This window comes from Crassostrea angulata, chromosome 6 (genome assembly GCF_025612915.1).
Source record: "Crassostrea angulata isolate pt1a10 chromosome 6, ASM2561291v2, whole genome shotgun sequence".
Lineage (NCBI taxonomy): Eukaryota > Metazoa > Mollusca > Bivalvia > Ostreida > Ostreidae > Magallana > Magallana angulata.
In genome coordinates, this window is record NC_069116.1 from 14,912,077 (window position 1) to 14,929,837 (window position 17,761).

At 32.4% G+C, this 17,761-nt stretch overlaps 1 protein-coding gene across 1 annotated transcript; it reads right to left on the reverse strand.

Moving 5' to 3' along the window:
• Positions 1–775: 775 nt before the first annotated feature.
• LOC128187743 (carbonyl reductase [NADPH] 1-like) lies at positions 776–13,968 on the reverse strand. The gene is made up of 2 exons (XM_052858285.1): positions 13,864–13,968; positions 776–2,046 (listed from the first exon to the last, which is right to left on the reverse strand). The coding sequence occupies exons 1-2, from the start codon at positions 13,882–13,884 to the stop codon at positions 1,228–1,230; spliced, it is 840 nt and encodes a 279-aa protein (XP_052714245.1). The 5' UTR covers positions 13,885–13,968; the 3' UTR covers positions 776–1,227.
• Positions 13,969–17,761: the final 3,793 nt, after the last annotated feature.

The following is a 17,761-nucleotide window of genomic DNA, read 5'->3' on the forward strand; positions in this document are numbered from 1 at the left end:
CGATTGGTATTTCTGGAAGGTCAAATACTTTATTTTGAATCATATCTCTATTATTCTTTGGAATCACCCCTATTCCATCATAAGATCTACTTATTGTTAATTTCGTTTATTTGTGACCAACGGAGATGAACTCATTCATTAATATTCAAGTTTTGAGTAATTTTACATTTTAAATTACTTGCAATCTATTTTACTGTCACACTTTGGTAAAACAAATACATTTTCAAAATTATCCTTACGCTTCACTTAAATTCATTAATTTATTTTCATTTTTGGTTAATCTATAAATGAAATGTGTAGTTTCTTTATTATATTTTTGATATTCCAAGACCATTAAAATGATTCAAATAAAAATCTGGGTATAATTATAGATTGATTTGGAATACACTTCATTGCCAAAATAGGACATGAACCTACGAATTATATAGTTACCCGTTGTAGACTTCAAGTGTTGATAATTTTTCTCGGGGGGGGGGGGGGGGGGGGGTTAAATTTAATAAGCACAATTATTTCTCTCGCAATATGGGCACATAGATTTTTGTTTTACAGTAAAACATCATACGTATCGATATTGCTGTGGATAAAAGTGCATTATATTCAAAATACTTTCAAATTTTGCAACAGTTTGCAAAATCATATTTTTTTTTTTAATTATTGGGATGATAAGGCTAATAAAAGCATTAGCGGGATTCAAACACATGACCTATAGATTTATAGTTAACGGTCTAACACATTGCGCTTGGCTGTTAGGTAACAACTATGTGAAACAAATAAACATATTTGATTATTTTAATAGGAAGTACGCCACAGTATGGAGATGTCTCATACCTTAAAAGCAGTAAACAAAATTCCCTTATTAAAAATGGATAGCATCAACAAATCCGCTGTCATATCCAACTTAACATTTTATAATTTATAATAAGACTGATGTTGAGCATCATAGACAGAAAAAAACATATATTATATACTGCGTTACAGAAATTTTAATGTAAATTACGAAGATACACACAAATTACAAAGATTATGCAGCAAAATGCAGTAACTATTTCTTATTATATTAGTGTAAAGAGCATATTGATATATTCATCGAATACGTTAACGTTGATGAATCTATTATAACGTGGGAAATCTAATGAGATGCCCATATCACGAAAATCAACAAATGTTTTAGATTTGGCATGTAAACATGGGTTCGAATACACTATTTATGTTACATACATGTATCATTCACATTTTATATTCATTGAACTTATAAACTTTGCGATCAGCGACAAACTCTCCAGCAGGACTCTTAGTGCCTTCGGGTAGGAGAGCCAGATAAATGGGTGTATCTGCCCCCTCGTCGACGGTTTTCGGACCCTTGTGGGATGTCATATCCGTATCTACATACCCTGGACAGCAAGCGTTGACAATGATGTCTTCTCTAGAATCAGCAGAAAGCTGGCGTTGTTGGATATGCGTGAGGACACTGATCCCAACTTTAGACATGCCATAAGCACTGCTGGGGTAACCTTTCTTCTCATGCTCGCCATTTTTCGCTGCTTGAATGAAATCGTTCATCAAGGCTGTCAACTCTTCGATCGTGATATTTGGATTCAGGAATTTGGCTTGAACTTCTGGACTACATTTTCTAATGGCAAAACTGCTAGACATGCTTGACAAATGGACTACTCTTGCATGTGGTCTCAACAAGGGGAAAAGTGCGTCGCATACTGCGATGGTTCCAAAGTAGTTGGTTTTGTTTGTTACCTCAGCTTGCTCTGCAAATGGGGCAGGAGATGCATTCTTGTAAGCAATTCCAGCATTGTTTACCAGAATGTCTAAACCACCGTAAGTGTTCTTCAAAAAGTCTCTTAATCTTTCAATGCTTGCTTGGTCGGTGATATCAAGTTGATGGAACTTTGGAGAAAAACCCTCTTCATTTAAGCTCTGAATGGCCTTTTTGCCGAGCTCTTCGTTTCTTGCTGTTAGGAAGACATCGCCTTTAAATATTTTACATAGGCCTCTGACAATGGCATAACCTATTCCTTTGTTGGACCCTGTCACCTGTAATAAAAATGCTATCAATTTTAATTCATAAACTTTTTATTTTTAAATTCATGATTTTGAGGAAAAAATGTAACGTAAAACAACATTTCACGTTAGATCTATTTTAAATGTATTTTGTTAAATGATGATCTTTTTTCACAGGGTAGTCTTTCGGGGCACATGCAGTAGCTTTCTGGAGGAGTTTACAGTCTTTTTACATACAAACGGTAAACGCGTGGTTTTGAGGGTGGCCTGTTTGGAGCTAGATATTTTTAGAAAATGCCGTATCATGTGCCCTTTTGTGTGTTACTGTTGGCTGATGAGATAGGTCACAAATAACATTTCCTCCGAATATTTTGTCATGAGAAATACAACTCCCCCCCCCCCCTCTCCGACTTTATCCTGTTTTATAGTGAAAACAAATACCGGTGTGAATACCTCTAGCTCTTTAAGGATTACGTTTGCTTAGGGGCGAAAAAAAATCCACTAATAGGAACGAAAAACTACTTATTGCACATTGTAGCCCCACTATTCTGGTGCTGTTTTCACTTTCAAATAACTAGGTCAATGACCTACTTTTTTTGCTAGTGACCTCTGAATGTTTTTGAAAAAAATTTGTCAAAATTGTCCACCATTTTCAAGGTTTTCTTTCTTTGTTAATATCAGAAATAATAAAACAATTTGTAGATTGGGAACTGATAAAATACGAATAGCTTTACTAATTTTATATTTGACTGAATTGTTTTTAGCTCATATTTTATGTTTAATTTAGTCCGAATTTTCTCTATCAAAATCCAAAATTGCACCCATTTTTGATCGAGTTTTACAAAAAACTGACTTAAGGAGCTCCAAACCATTGATTGCCTAAAACTATTTTTGTTGTCTGTATTATGTTGACATTAACATTATATAAGGTCAATGATCAGAATTTCGTGATACTTTATCTTGAATCGATTTTATGTAGGCACTATTTTAAAGATTTTTCCAATCGCGTGTCAGCCAGTGATATAAATTTATAGACGAGTAAATACAACGATAAACTAGATGCTGTCATTAGACAGAAATATCTGCACCAAGTGTTTGCCCCTAAATAACACTGTTTTGTACCAGTTTAATTAAAAATGAAGGTCACATGCAAGCTCCGGTAATACATTTAAAAATTATAATTTTCATAACTGAAGGATGAGATCCCTTCCCATATGATAATACACATGAGCAGCACTTTATGTGCAATTTGGGGTTGAACTGTTTGCAGTGAATTTTCAGTTAATCAATAATCTTAACATTTCCTGTCATAGAAAGTATAATGGTCTATATAATTATTACAAACAGAGTTAAAAATTAAATTATGCCCCCTCCCCGTGGCGGTTGCCGGTTTTAGATTTGCTTCTGTGTGCCTACATGTACATCATCGTATGCACAGATTTAGAGAAGGGGTGGGAGTGAGGGGTCCAGACCCCCCCCCCCCCTCTTCCTCTCCCCATGAAAATTCATTTATATCAATTGCAAAATTACCAAATATACACGGTGGACCCCATGCTCTTACAGACATGTAAACGCTCTAACCCATTGCGCTTCAATGTTAGGTAACATTATTGGGGGGGGGGGGGGAAAGGGGGGGGGGTAAATATTTAATAAATATTTAATATATACTTTATTGTTTTTCTCAATAGGAAGTATGCATCACAATATGCAGGTGTCCTGCACCACCTTAAAGCTGTTATTTACCTAATAAAATAGTGCAAGTGGATTTGAAGAATAGGTCATAAAAAATACATGCATGTTACAAATAACTGATCTTTGTCTGAAGTTACGTACACAACACAGGTCTGCAGGTCTCATTAGTGGGTACTAGTTTTACCCAGCTCTTCGATTAGATGGGCATACATGTCTGTGTTTTCCATATGCAGAAAAGGTTTAGTTAAGACCAGTTAAAGGAATTCATTGTTGTGTTTTAATTGGATTATCAATATGATGTTGACCAATTTAGGTAAGCATAATACATGTAGTAGCAGTAGCACAATATAATGAGATGCCAGCGTACATAAGTTCTACTTTCACTTTCTAAATGTGATCTCCCTTTGACAGCATACTGTATCATCATCTTTTAATATTCAAATAAGCTTATTATCGTTACCTATCCTATCGCATTTGTAAAGTTTCTGTCATTTTAGTTGCAAAAGTTATTTTTTTTCTTTTGTCAGACTTGCACTATTGAGTTGACCCCATATTGACCCTGTATAAACAATTTCATATTAAATTTGTGTATTACATGTAAGTAAGTGTAGACACTTATCATTTTATATTATTAATAGGAAGGAAGGAGTATTTCTTTCTTAATGTATTATAATGCATCAAATACAATGTAGGTCATGACCTTATGGGACTGTTCTGACCCCACGAAACAGGAAAATACAAAATATCTTCTAATGTCATTATGATGCATCAAATGGTGTAAAGTACATTAATGACCCCCAGGTGTTGTCTTTAACCCCCCCCCCACGCCTTTATGAAATAGGAAAGGATGATACACTGTATATTTTGTTAACTTTTGAGTTCTGAGATCCTCATCCCTAAACCATATAATTATTCTTGCTCTTTGTGTCATTGTGCGTAAAATTGTATATAGATTATGCCCCCTTGGAGACACCCTGACATTCTAGAACTAGAAATGATAAAGTATTTTATCTTATTCATATGTTACAGTAGTGTTTGATCCATGTGGGTAATTCCTAGCCTAATGATGTCACTGCTTTGTTTAGGAGACTTTACAATTGCCCCAAATAGGCGAATACACATGCATATAACATTTTGTTTATAAATCTTAAAAATTGAATTAAGCAATTTCCAAAATGTTAATGTGCATCAGGAGAGAAAAAGCAACACATGTAAGAATGTATTAAGAAGACTGAATCTTTAGAACCATGTTAGATGGGGGGGGGGGGGGGGGGGGGGGGGGTGAATGTGGAGTATAAACATTCATAATTTGAATCATTTATTGAACTTGTCAATGAACACTAGTTATTGATCCCAAGGTAGAAATATGACCTCTGATCATATCTCAATAGATCATTTGTCAATTATGCAAGGTGTAATGTAATTTTTTTTAAGAATAACATTTTTTACCAGTTTATAAAAGTTTTTAGACACCCAAATTATAATTTGATTTTAATAGATCATTCGACAATGGGGGGGGAGGGGGGGAGAACAGTTTATATTTGAGTTTGTTTGGGGGTGGGGGTTCCAAGTCATATTTTTGACAATTTTTTAATGTAATTTAAAATAAGACTAAGCCATACTACAGTCATGAACATGAACAGTATAGAACAAAACACAAACTAAAACATGTGTATACATAGGAAGTATTACAAAACATAGATGATTGATCTATATCTGGGCTCTTAAATTGAATCAAATATCATGTACATATTATATTATTGTTTCTTTGTTCAAGGCATTTCAGATGGTATGTAGGTCATAATCCCAAGTGCTCTTCCTGAAATTATCAAATATCATAAAAACCATTGAGATCCCCACCTTAATCCAAAGATATTATTCCTCCTTAGGTTATGGCACATCAGATCATTATGGCATGCAAGTCATGACCCTAAAGGGTCATCCTGACCCCCTTAGGATCAGAAATAGTTAATTATCTTTAAATTATTGATGTTTGATGATCCTATCTCTATTTAATCTTTATTATTAAGTCTCCCGAATGAAATTTGGAGACTTATTGTTTTTGTACGGTTCTTTTAATACATGTATTATTATTCTGCGTCTTCTTCTTTTTCTTTTTTCCTGCTCTGAACTTGTTTCTTGGAGATGTCTAAACAGGATTGTACAAAACTCTAGGATATGATAGGCCTGCATATCTAGTTGCGCACCCTGGTTTGATTTTTCTCATTTTGAGTTAGACAACCACTTTTCGGGGGGGGGGGGTTGTCAAAAGAGTGTGGGGTCTAACATTGAACATTGTAGGAAGAATCAAAGACTCTATTGTAAATGGTAACTTGAAAACAGACAAAGATAATAATATAGGGTTTTCCTAATCATATATTGACTGTTACTGGCAATATATAGGGTTTATTAAATCTGACCCCTGGGGTCATCCCCACCCCCCAGGAATTTGAAATTACCATATATCTCAGAAACTGTTATAATCATGACCCCTAAACCATATATATTCATGTTTCTGATGTCAAGGGGCATCAAATGTTATGTAAGTCATGGGCCCTGTGGGTGGTCCTGACCCCCTCAAACAGCAAGTCCTTTAATATCTTCAAAACAGTTCAGATCCCCACCCTTTAACCATATATATTCTTGTTCCTTGTGTCAAGGGGCATCAAACAGTATGTAGGTCATGGGCCCCGGGGTGGTCATGACCCCCCTCAAACAGGAAGTGCATGAATATCTCAAAAACGGTTGAGATCCCCACCCCTTAATCATATATATTCTTGATCCTTAAAGGGCATCAAAAGGTATGTAGGTAATGGGCCTCAGGGTTAAATTTAATTTTTTAAAACCCTAATGCACATCTATGGAACATTTCCTATTATATCCCAAGATATGATGTGTCTATCCATTAAATTATATAAGGAGTTCTAGGATCTATGTTTTTTTTAAAGTGATAAACGTCAATTTTCTGCTACTTTTTGACTCCCTGGATGAAATTTAAATTTTTAAAACCTAACTGCACGTCTATAGAACAGTCCCTATCATATCCCAAGATATGATGTGTCTATCCATTGAATCATAATAGGAGCTCTTGGATCTATGTTTTTTTTTTTAAGTGATAAACGTCAATTTTCTGCTACTATTTGACTCCCTGAATGAAATTTAACTTTTTAAAACCCTATTGCACATCTATAGGACAGCCCCAATTATATTCCAAGAGATGACATAGCTACTCCACAAGTTGTAAGAGGAGTTCTGGGAACTGATACCCTTAATAAAAAAAAATTCTGGAACCTGATCACACCTCAATATGACACCCCCAATCATATTCTAGAAGATCATTTGGCTACTGCCAAAAAGAAATGACGTTTTTGAAACCAGTTTTTTTTGGTAAAAAAAACACGTCATTTTTCAGCCATTAAATGACCCCCAGGACAAAATTGAAAATTCCGAAACCTTATTGCGCATCTATAGGATACTCTAAAACATATCCCAAAAGATAATTTGTCTATTGTTGAAAATGTAGGAGGAGTTCGAGGAAGAAGGATTTTTGTGAAAAAATATCATTTTTTACCAATTATTTGACCCCCAGGTCTAACAGAGAATTTTTGAAACCTTTATACAAAACAACATGATACCCCAAATCAAACTCTAAGAGTTCAGTTTGCTGGTTTATAAGATGTAAGGCAGTTTGAGAAAGTAAAACGTGACAGACGGACGGACAGACGGACAGACCGAACAGGGTAACAACAATATACCCGAACTTTCTTTAGAAAGTGCAGGTATAAATATGTAAAATGATATGAAAAAACATATAGAAACTTAACTTTTGCAATTACATTGCAACAGAAAGTTTTTAAGAGAAAAAAAGAAAATGAAAAAATTAGTCCGAATTTCCTCTGTTTTAATATTAATCTACCTTTGTTGGAGCATATCTTCCTCAAATAAACAAATCATGGATATCAATATTGATATTTGTTAATAACGTTGTTATTTTATGTTTTTAAAACAGTTTTGGACTTCAGATATTGAACTTTGTAAAAATATTTTTGAGATCTCCTGAGTAAACGTAATCCTTAAAGGTCATATGAAACGATTTTTAACACTATGATTTTCTTTCATAAATATAAAGCTTGGTATAAACAAATGTTAAAATACGTGAAGTAAGATTTTTTTGCCTTTGCATTACTGAGAAATAACCGTGAAAACTCAGCACCTGAAAAAAATTCTTCCCCGCTTATCGTTCTTAATTTTGTGGATTTATGACGTCACACAGCCCCTGCGAGATGATCATGAACAATTCATGATTTTCCCTTGAATGATTCATGAATTATATTCATGAAATGTTCATGAAAAGTTCATGAGGATCCCATGAACTTATTATTGGACATTTTAAAGTCATGAATTTTTGTTCATGAAAAAATGTTGATGAATATTCATGAACATACTTTTTCATGAATAATTCATGAACAGTTATATTCATGAAGCTTCATCATTTGATGAATGTCCAATAATAAGTTCATCGGATCTTCATGAACTGTTCATGAATAAGTTTAATGAATCTTCATGAACTGTTCATGAGTATCATTATGAATTTTATTCATGAATAATTCATAAATAAAATTCATGAACTATTCATGAAAATTCTTACCTTCTACATTTTGTATATAAAAAGGTAAAATCTCCTAAAAAATCAAATATAAAATACTTTATTATAATAAATTGAAGAATAATGAGACAATATCTTAAGTTTCACATAATTCTTATGTACTGACTATCACTTTAAATAATCAGCAAGTTTAATAAAGTTGTTTTAAAAAACAACAGGTAATGATATCAATACTAACTTATTAGCTTTAAAGGAATGTTACAATATTAGAATTGACATACCAATATGCAATGATTTGAAATATAAACGACATTAGAATATGATTACTAGTTAATAACTATCAATATGTTCTTTATGAAATCTTCCTTTGTTGCATCTTCCTTGCCTTTGCTCATGTTGATTTCACTTCTTTTCCATATATTGCAATGTGCATTTACTGCATGCTATTATAGGTAAAATGCTCCATCCTTTAAATGATTATTTTCTACAAACCCAGAGTGTCTTGGTGACAATACTTCTTGGTGGCAATTCTTCAGGCTTCACATATAGCCCCTTCAGTGGCAGAAGAGTTGTACCTCAGTACTGTACAAAAATAATATGACAAATAGCAGTATAATTATGACATGTCGTTTAAAACATTTGGAACATCAACTAATCATTCAATCATCTCATTTAATTTTCATTTCAAATATTTTTATCAAATGATAATGCTGAAATTGCACTAGAGCTTAAGAATGAGAGTGCTTTCCCTAGAAAAATTGATATCGCAGAAAAATAAAACAAGATGAAAAATTCAGGAGAAAACATAAATAGGCATTATGCCTGCTGTTCAATCCATTTTCAATGTATCTATATACTTGAATAAAATACTTCTTAAATTAATAACGATGAAACTATAACTGTTTTCAAATTTGTAAATGATACTGGCCATTCTATTAGAAATTTTCAATTACTTGCAATATCATTTATTTATTACTTACTGAAATTTATGTTCAATGATCACTATCTTTAGGGCTGTCCTGAATATTCTGGTTTCACTGCATAATTCTAGAGTAAAAAAAAAATGTATTAACTCAAATGACATCAGCATATAACTTTATCTTGTAATTGCACCGATTTAGGTATATAATGTGTAATTTATTATCAATTATGTAGTTAAAACTTATAAGTTAGTCAAAAAGGAATTTCACTACAAATTAAAAACCACCATTTTGAAATGTTTGAAAAAAATGAACAAAATTTAATCTTACGTTTTGACTCCCTTATTACATAAAAGTTATTTCAATATACATGTATACATACTATATTACCTTTAATACCATTACTTTGAACTACATCTGCTGCATTATCTTCTTGCATGTTCCATGCTAAATTAATCCATCGATTATGTTGAAGATCCGTCTGCTTTCATTCAAAATGCGTAATCACTGGGCGGAAGTGACGTAATAGAATCAAAACAACTCGCTGACGGTGTATTCTGAGACTCTTTCATTTGATTAAATATTTTTTTTTAACATATGTTAATAATAATCAAAAAAATATCTTTAAATGAAACTATTATAAAAATGCTTAAGCTTTCATTATTATATTTTCAGAGATTGAAGAAACGTACGATTTAATATCGTTCGGTTTACACAAGTTGTGTCTGTTAAATTTCAACCCCCTCCGTTTTTGAACCCTCAAGGTTTTGGAACTTAAAAAATAATTTACACTCAATTAAATATTCTTTCATACTTTATTTCTATAATTTGCATTGATGTTTTAAAGTAATATTTTCATTATTGCTTAACATTAAGTTAATTGACAAATTGAAGTTCAGTATGTTTTTGTAACGGAGGCGAATCGACATGACACCTCATAAACAATGGTGGACTCCTCGAAACTCGGAGTGTAGTAACGGTATTTGTCTGAGTTTAAACAGCTAATGATGAATGCATTGTTGGAAGTTCTCAACGGAATATTTACGTAACGGATTTGTAACATCTTAGAATGAATCGCTTTCAAATGTGTGCAACAGTAATGCCTTTTACAAAGAAACCGCAACGGTTCTAAACTCGACGGGGTCCAAATTTCAACCGAATGTGCTCGGAACTTTTTCTCTGTCGTTCTCCCAGGAACAGACGCACTTCGTCTTGTGTGTATTTATGCTTCTATGATAGACTGACAACCGACCACGTATTTAATAAACTTGATATACAATGTACTTCAAACAAGTTGGAATTCAACATATACTAAATCTTTTTTCCAAAGAAATATGCAAATTTTTAAATTATTTCACTTTTTCAGTTTAGTTTACAAGATTTTTAACATCATAAAACAGCCATAAAGTATCATCTGCAAAGACTGATTATTCACTGATAAATTATGTCATTTTCTAAAAATTATAAATTGAACAATGAAGAAATTAAGCGTCAAATTTAGGATCTAGGAATGACCATTTGATCATGATGTCGGAGACCTTTGTTTTTATCAATGAATTTACATGTTTAGAACTGAATAAATAATGAAACTATAATATATCACATCTTTTTTTTTTCAAAATTAAAGATGCCACATTTATTTAGGTGTTTGCATGAATATTCATGAATGTTCATGAAGACTGTGTTTTAATATTAATATTTTAAGATGTATAATTTTTTTTTAAAAAGATAATGTTCTGATATAATAGTACTTGAAATTAATTATATATTTCGTAAATTAGAACTTCATGAAAATTCATGAATGTTCAATACCTAGAACTATTGAATACCAGATATTTCCTGTATTCTTGTATATTCATAATTTGTTCATGAATTACATTTTAAGAATATATTCATGAATAAAATTCATGAACAACCTTTATGAACCAGTTATGAACCAGTCATGAATACATCATGAAACTTCATGAACGGTTCATTAAAGTTCTTAAAATCATGAATTTCATCTCGCAGGGGAGACCCACTGATGTAAACAATGCACCAAATCTAGTGTAATTTTACTGTAGTTTATCGATTTGATTTTAGTAGTTTTTGCATATATGAACGTGTCTTTCTTTTCAAATGAGATCATTTGATTTCGTAGTACAGATGACTTATTTTTAATTGGTCGTTATTGAATAAATCTAATATCAGCTTCTCACCAGAGTAAAATCATGATGAAGATCCCGTACTGCAGTGAAAATTTAACGAAAGAAATGCCCCAACATTTACAGCTGATTAATGAATTATCCTTATCCTTTTGAAATAGAAACATCATTTTCTTTTTCGATACGTATAATGATAGAGCTACATTTAAAGGGAATTAAAGCATTTTAATTCATTTAATTTATTTTGTCACATAAAAAAGTATAAGGCAGGCCAATGAAAATGTTTGAGGCATTGTGTATATACATGTAGTTTGTATTTAAGAGCTGCTGAAAAATGCCGCAAAATTATTCTTAAATTCTATTTTGAAATAATATAAATTTCTGACTTATTGATACATATACATGTAGCAATATCTTTAGAAAATACTCTGTCAGTCTGTGTACACGTCTATTAACGTTTTATTAAATTAGATCGCGGAAATATGGCATTTAAGGATTTAGAAATGTATCGGTAAAAAAATAAATTGGTTGTTTGATAAAAATAGTTGTGAACAAATGTGAAGATAATCAATAGATCTTAGTCAGAACAAGCATCAATAATAATACAAGATCGAAAGATAAAATTGCGGAAGAAAGTGAGATAGAAGAGATCTGTGAGTAAAAACCGCACATACACGTTGTAAAATCAAAACATTGCACATACAAGTACACACGTTTCAAAATCAAAACATTTGAAGAAATTTCTCCTAGACTAAAAATAATTAAATGGTAACATATTTGTGAATTTGAAAGCGAAACAAACAATTTAATCGTGAAGCGAATGAGGCACCACGAGGCCTATAAATTGTTTAGAAAAAAAAATCTTACTGAATTGCATGAACGTGCAAATGGAAAAAATTAAAGATCAGTTATTTTTGAATTTGACAATTTCATGAAACAGATTGAAATAAAACATATATACTTGCATATATTAAAATTATACTTGCATGTAGAACCATGAAGAAAATCATCCATTCTCCGTGCAGTCTCTAAACTGAATATGTACATGCTATCAAATAATATGTAAACGGTGTGACCGTTGGACCGAGCGCAGATTTAACACAGTGCAGATAAAAATCTATTTAAAACGCAAAAAGTAGGATCCGCCAGCGTGGTTGCCTACTCAAAATCATTTGTCAAAGTTAAACTAAACGTCGCGTGCTCAGTCTACATTATGACGTCATATTTCAGACGTAAAACGTTCAAGTTTTGTCTTCGGAAATAGCCGAAGAGAGTTACGTGATTCCGAATTTTTTTTTAATTTCTTCTATTATTGTTCATCAATTTAATTCATATGAATGCCAATGTAATAAAATTGAATACTTTATTCAGTATCAAAAAGATCAGTTCCTTTACGTTAATGTTTTTATTTTCCATCTGATATTTTGATAAGACATACATAGAACAAGTCGTGTTTCTTAATTGAAGCGCTATTGAAACTTATCTGGTTTCCATTTTAATTTCTTTTAATTCGAATTACCTTCTATTGAAACACTGGAACTTATTTAATCGAGTTCAGGGGCAGTAAACATCGATAAGTTCCAGTCAATCAATGATCGAACTAACTTTTTTAAAAACAAAATGGCTGCCAATATGGCGGCGCGCAGGGCTGGAAGAATTTTTTTTGGCCTTAGTACCCCTGATTCAACTTTCATTTTTCACTGATTTTCTTATATATACGTGTTACCATTAATCCTCGCTTCGCGAGGCGGGCTTCGCCCGCCTCTCGCTGCGCTCGGTATAAACGCACACGATTTCATTTCTTGACGGAAAAAATACTGCCGTGGTTGATAATTGTATAATTATACAAGTTTTTATATAAAATAGTGTCTTTTTTTCTTTTAAAATGCTGCAAAATGACATGGATATTTGTATTCACAACATAGCTTTATAAGGCCATTGGGTCTTACTGACGTCATAAGCAAGGGAGGTAAGCCGCGTAAGTCAATGTTCCTTTTCCCGATTAAGTGATTTTGATTGACTGTGGCGCTTACATTTTGCATAAAATATTCAAAAAACATTGTTAGTCTAATTAAATAGGCACTTATGAACTTATTCCCGTATAAACTAGTAACTCAATATGATCAGGATATCGTTTCATATGACCTTTAATAGCACTGTCGATTCCGAAATACATCAAACACCCTAATGGGTCGCTGTAGAAACTTACGCGATGCAGTATAATCATAATAATGTACAGCATGCGTGTATATTATTTGTTAACAAGCTTCCATTAATGAAATTCTAAGTTTTCTTTCAAATGCTAAAAAACGAAACATGCATGGTCATGTAATAGTATCGAATCAAAGTGAAAGTGAGAGAACCGCTACAACCACAGAGCTTTCATAACCGCCCGGTAGCTGATTTTTTTGAAGACATGTGAAAGCATGCACGTTTTGCATCTAGCCTACAGTATAATTGTCGATACAAATCGTAAGTTTATACTCACCACTGCTACTTTTGTGGACATGTTGTTTTGATGTTCCTGCAAGTTGTGTGACCCAGGGATAGTTGATGTATGGAACACAAGAAAGGACAACAACCAGAACACGTGCAAGCATTTACTTCTACTGGGTTGTATAAGAATTGACAAAATTGCAATGTATGCGATAATCTGATGTCAAAAACAGGCACGTAGCATCGGTGGGGCGGGGGGGGGGGGGGGGGGGGGGGGGGCGCTGGTACACCTATACCATGATTTACATGATATTGAAAATTGAATAATTTTGGGTGAGTTGCCCCCTTTCCCCCTCGTTGTAGGTGCAGATAAAATAGTTACAGGAAAATTAACCCTAAAATAAGTTTGAAGTAGTAATCGCACTTCGTTTCCTCTCTCTCCACCCCCCCCCCCTCCTTTTATGATTGGAAAAGGTAAAAAGTTGAAAAGTTTGCAGTTTTTTGTATATTTTGTATGCCAAGATTTACAAGTAGGACAAACTTGCACCCCCCCCCCCTCACTTTCCAAAACGATGCTACCTGCCTGTAATAAATTAATTGGCTTATTAAATGTAAACTTCATTTTAAGGGTGTATAATTAATAATTTTTTCATCATTCAATAACTTTTAATTAACAGCGTTTTTATTTCACTCATACTTCTTTCGAAATGGGTTAACGTTTGTTGTTTTGCGAAACATCATACTGAGATGCTTCTCGATAAGTTTTAGTACAGTCGACGATTTTAAAAGTTTGAGATTGAAATATTGATGCTTGTAAATAATGCATTGAGCTTCTATTTGTGTAGACTAAACCCACACATTTCCATTGCGGGTTGAAGATAACAATCAAATCAAATATGAGTGAAATAAAAACACTCTTAATTAAAAGTATTCCCTATACATTGATCATATGAACGAATTATGCTGAAAACTTGATCTCCAATAATTTAGTAAAAAGTTCTGTTTTGATTCACTTGAGAAATTAATCGAGTTCTATCATTGTATAGTGACATATGTATACTATTTCTTCACATAAAATAAAGTTGATGTACAATTTTATTCTCCTTATATATCAATAAGTATTCAAAAGAAACAATGTTCCAGTACATCCAATACTCAATTATATCCAAAAGCGAATGAAAGAAGTTGTTGCTTATGGTTTAAATCTTTAAACAAAAATCATTATGAGGAACTCAAATACTTTCTTATCTATTGATGACACTGAGTTTGATTACAAGGAACTTAATGTACGTATATTACGATATAATGTCATATCTGATGTAGGTTACATCCTTTAGATAAAATTACGTAATGTTTTTGATATTGTACATAATGCTTGCAACACTGGTGTAAAACAAGACGAAACTCTTTCTTTTTTCATTGTGAAGCTTACACTCAGTTTGGAATCATTAATTCTTTTATGGTAATGTTCACTAGACTTTAAACTGTAAACTCACAGGTTGATCGAGTAAAATAATCTGAATTTTTAAAAAAAAAAAAAGGAGTTACAAGGTATTTAAAGTATTGCAGAAATCACGCCTTTTCTACATTGTCTATCCAAATGATGTTTCCATCTGCCATCAGACATTATAGGCGGAGATTATGGAAAAGAGTGTCCCCTCCATTAAAGTGGTTCAAATTGGATATTTTTGTGCGTATGTGGGATATTTTCCCCTTTTTCATCGCTTTTAAGTTCGGAGCACACAATTTTTCAGACTAAAATGTGCCACCTTTCACTTGTCAAGCATTTGGATCGTTTCAGGTGTTTGTATACATAATTCAGGCAGGCCCCTCCAAAAGAACCATCTAAATACTTTTAAAGTGTATAAATAAACCACTGCAAACTATTTTAGAGAAAAAAGTGCACTTCTTACAGATTAAGTCTATATGTCAAATTCATATTTCGTTATTTGTTTAAAAAATGTTTTCGTTTCATGTTATGACCTCTACACCTACCCAGCCACCCACGAATCCACACCTCATTCGCACGTGCGCTGTCCCAGCGTTATATTCCTACGTCTCCATGTGTTCTATGAGAATTCTTTTAAGTCTGAATATTTATATTTTCAATGTCTTTGTCTATGAAAACACTACGAACAGATTTTATAATATTGAGATGACGTATTATTAGGGCGCAATCGGGGTTTGCATAATTAAAAGAAATGAAAATCACATACATGTATATGCCAATATTCTTTATTATTTAATCGTACAATTGCTGAAAATCATACGAATATAAGTAATAATGATTTATCCTTCAAATATTTGAGGTAATAATTTCAGTCGGGGCGTGATCAAATCTATTATAAAATCCTTTATTACATTTGACAACGCCCGACCAAAATTATCCCCTCATTGTACTCAAAAAATGATTTCTTATTTGTTATATACTATGTAACATTGATAAACAGTGGTTTAGCATTAATACTTTGTAAAACTTGAGCATACTTCTTTAAACCGTTAAATATGGCTTCCCTTTACCTACTAAAGTTTACATACAAATGAAGTATTGATATAACAAAGAGAAATACTATCAAGTATAAAGAGATGCAATTTACAATAGTGACATGACTGTTTAAAGTTTTTATAAATACGTTTACACATCCAAAAAAGTGAGTACAAGTACGCGAAGTATTATATTGCCGATTAGCACGTTGCACAGAAGGAAAAGCATACATTTCCTTACACGTGCAGATTACCAAGGTTACTAGTAATTGCACGTCTAGAGGTCAGCCAGTGCAAGTCTGTGGCGTTGGAGTTTCAGTTTCAATCGATCAAATAACAATTCACGCTTTTGCAAATATACAAAAAGACATCATTAAAGGATTTAAAAATATACATTAAAGCAGAACTAATACTTTTTATTTTGAAATGATTAAGGATGTTAAAATTGATGGGAGAAGCACAATATACTGATGATGCTATAACATTTGATTAATTTCCAAATCAAAGGATAATATTCTAAGAGAACTTGATTTTTTCTTCAAACATCTCTATAAAAAATCTTTATTTTCTAAAATTAAATGGTATGAAATAGACGTTATTCAAAAGACATTTTTTTTCACTCACGCTTATTTGCATAATCCAACTTTTGATATTCCCGGTATAAATTAGATTTTCCATTAAATTGAATAAAATAGTTGAACTAATAACGCTGAGTCGGATAATAATGGTTTTAATTTCTTCAAAGAACTTATAATGTAGTTTCCATTAAATCCATGTCACGTGGTAGACTGATGCAGACAACGTATATATTTTGATATGATTAAAAACAACTTATATGATTTTAAAAATCCTGTAGGAAACTCAATATTCTATAAGAAAACAATCTTTGCCTTAATCCCATAGAAATACAGTTTTTATAATAGTAGACATGATTTTCATACATCCTTTAGGAAATTGAATTTCTCTCAGAAATTCCCATTTCTCATGGTTTATTATTTCATAAAAAGAAAACATTTCATCTGCCAGATGAGAAAGAACATTTATATGTGAATTTATATTTATCAGCAAATTCTAGTGTTAACGTTATTTGCAGACAGATGAACTTAGATTATCATTTGTAAACTATAGTTTACAACCGTTAAATATAGTTTTACATTTAAAAACTTTAGTTAACGAAGTTTTTTTTTAGATGTGAATTGAAGAATATTGCAAGTGTTGTTGCTTGTTTGTAATCCGTGTCCATTTTCTCTTTTTTATTACTAGTATAATGAACAATTGTTTTGTTCTTTGCCAAATATGTCTTTATTTGATTGTGTTTGGATTGATTGGTTTCATCGTATTGGAAACAGTAAGGCCACATGTGTTTTTCATGCCTTTTGAGGCATATCAAATGCACCGTACGCTTTTTGCAAGTCTTGAATTTACATCATCTGCGCCTTCATTATGATTTACAACCTTTCCTTGAT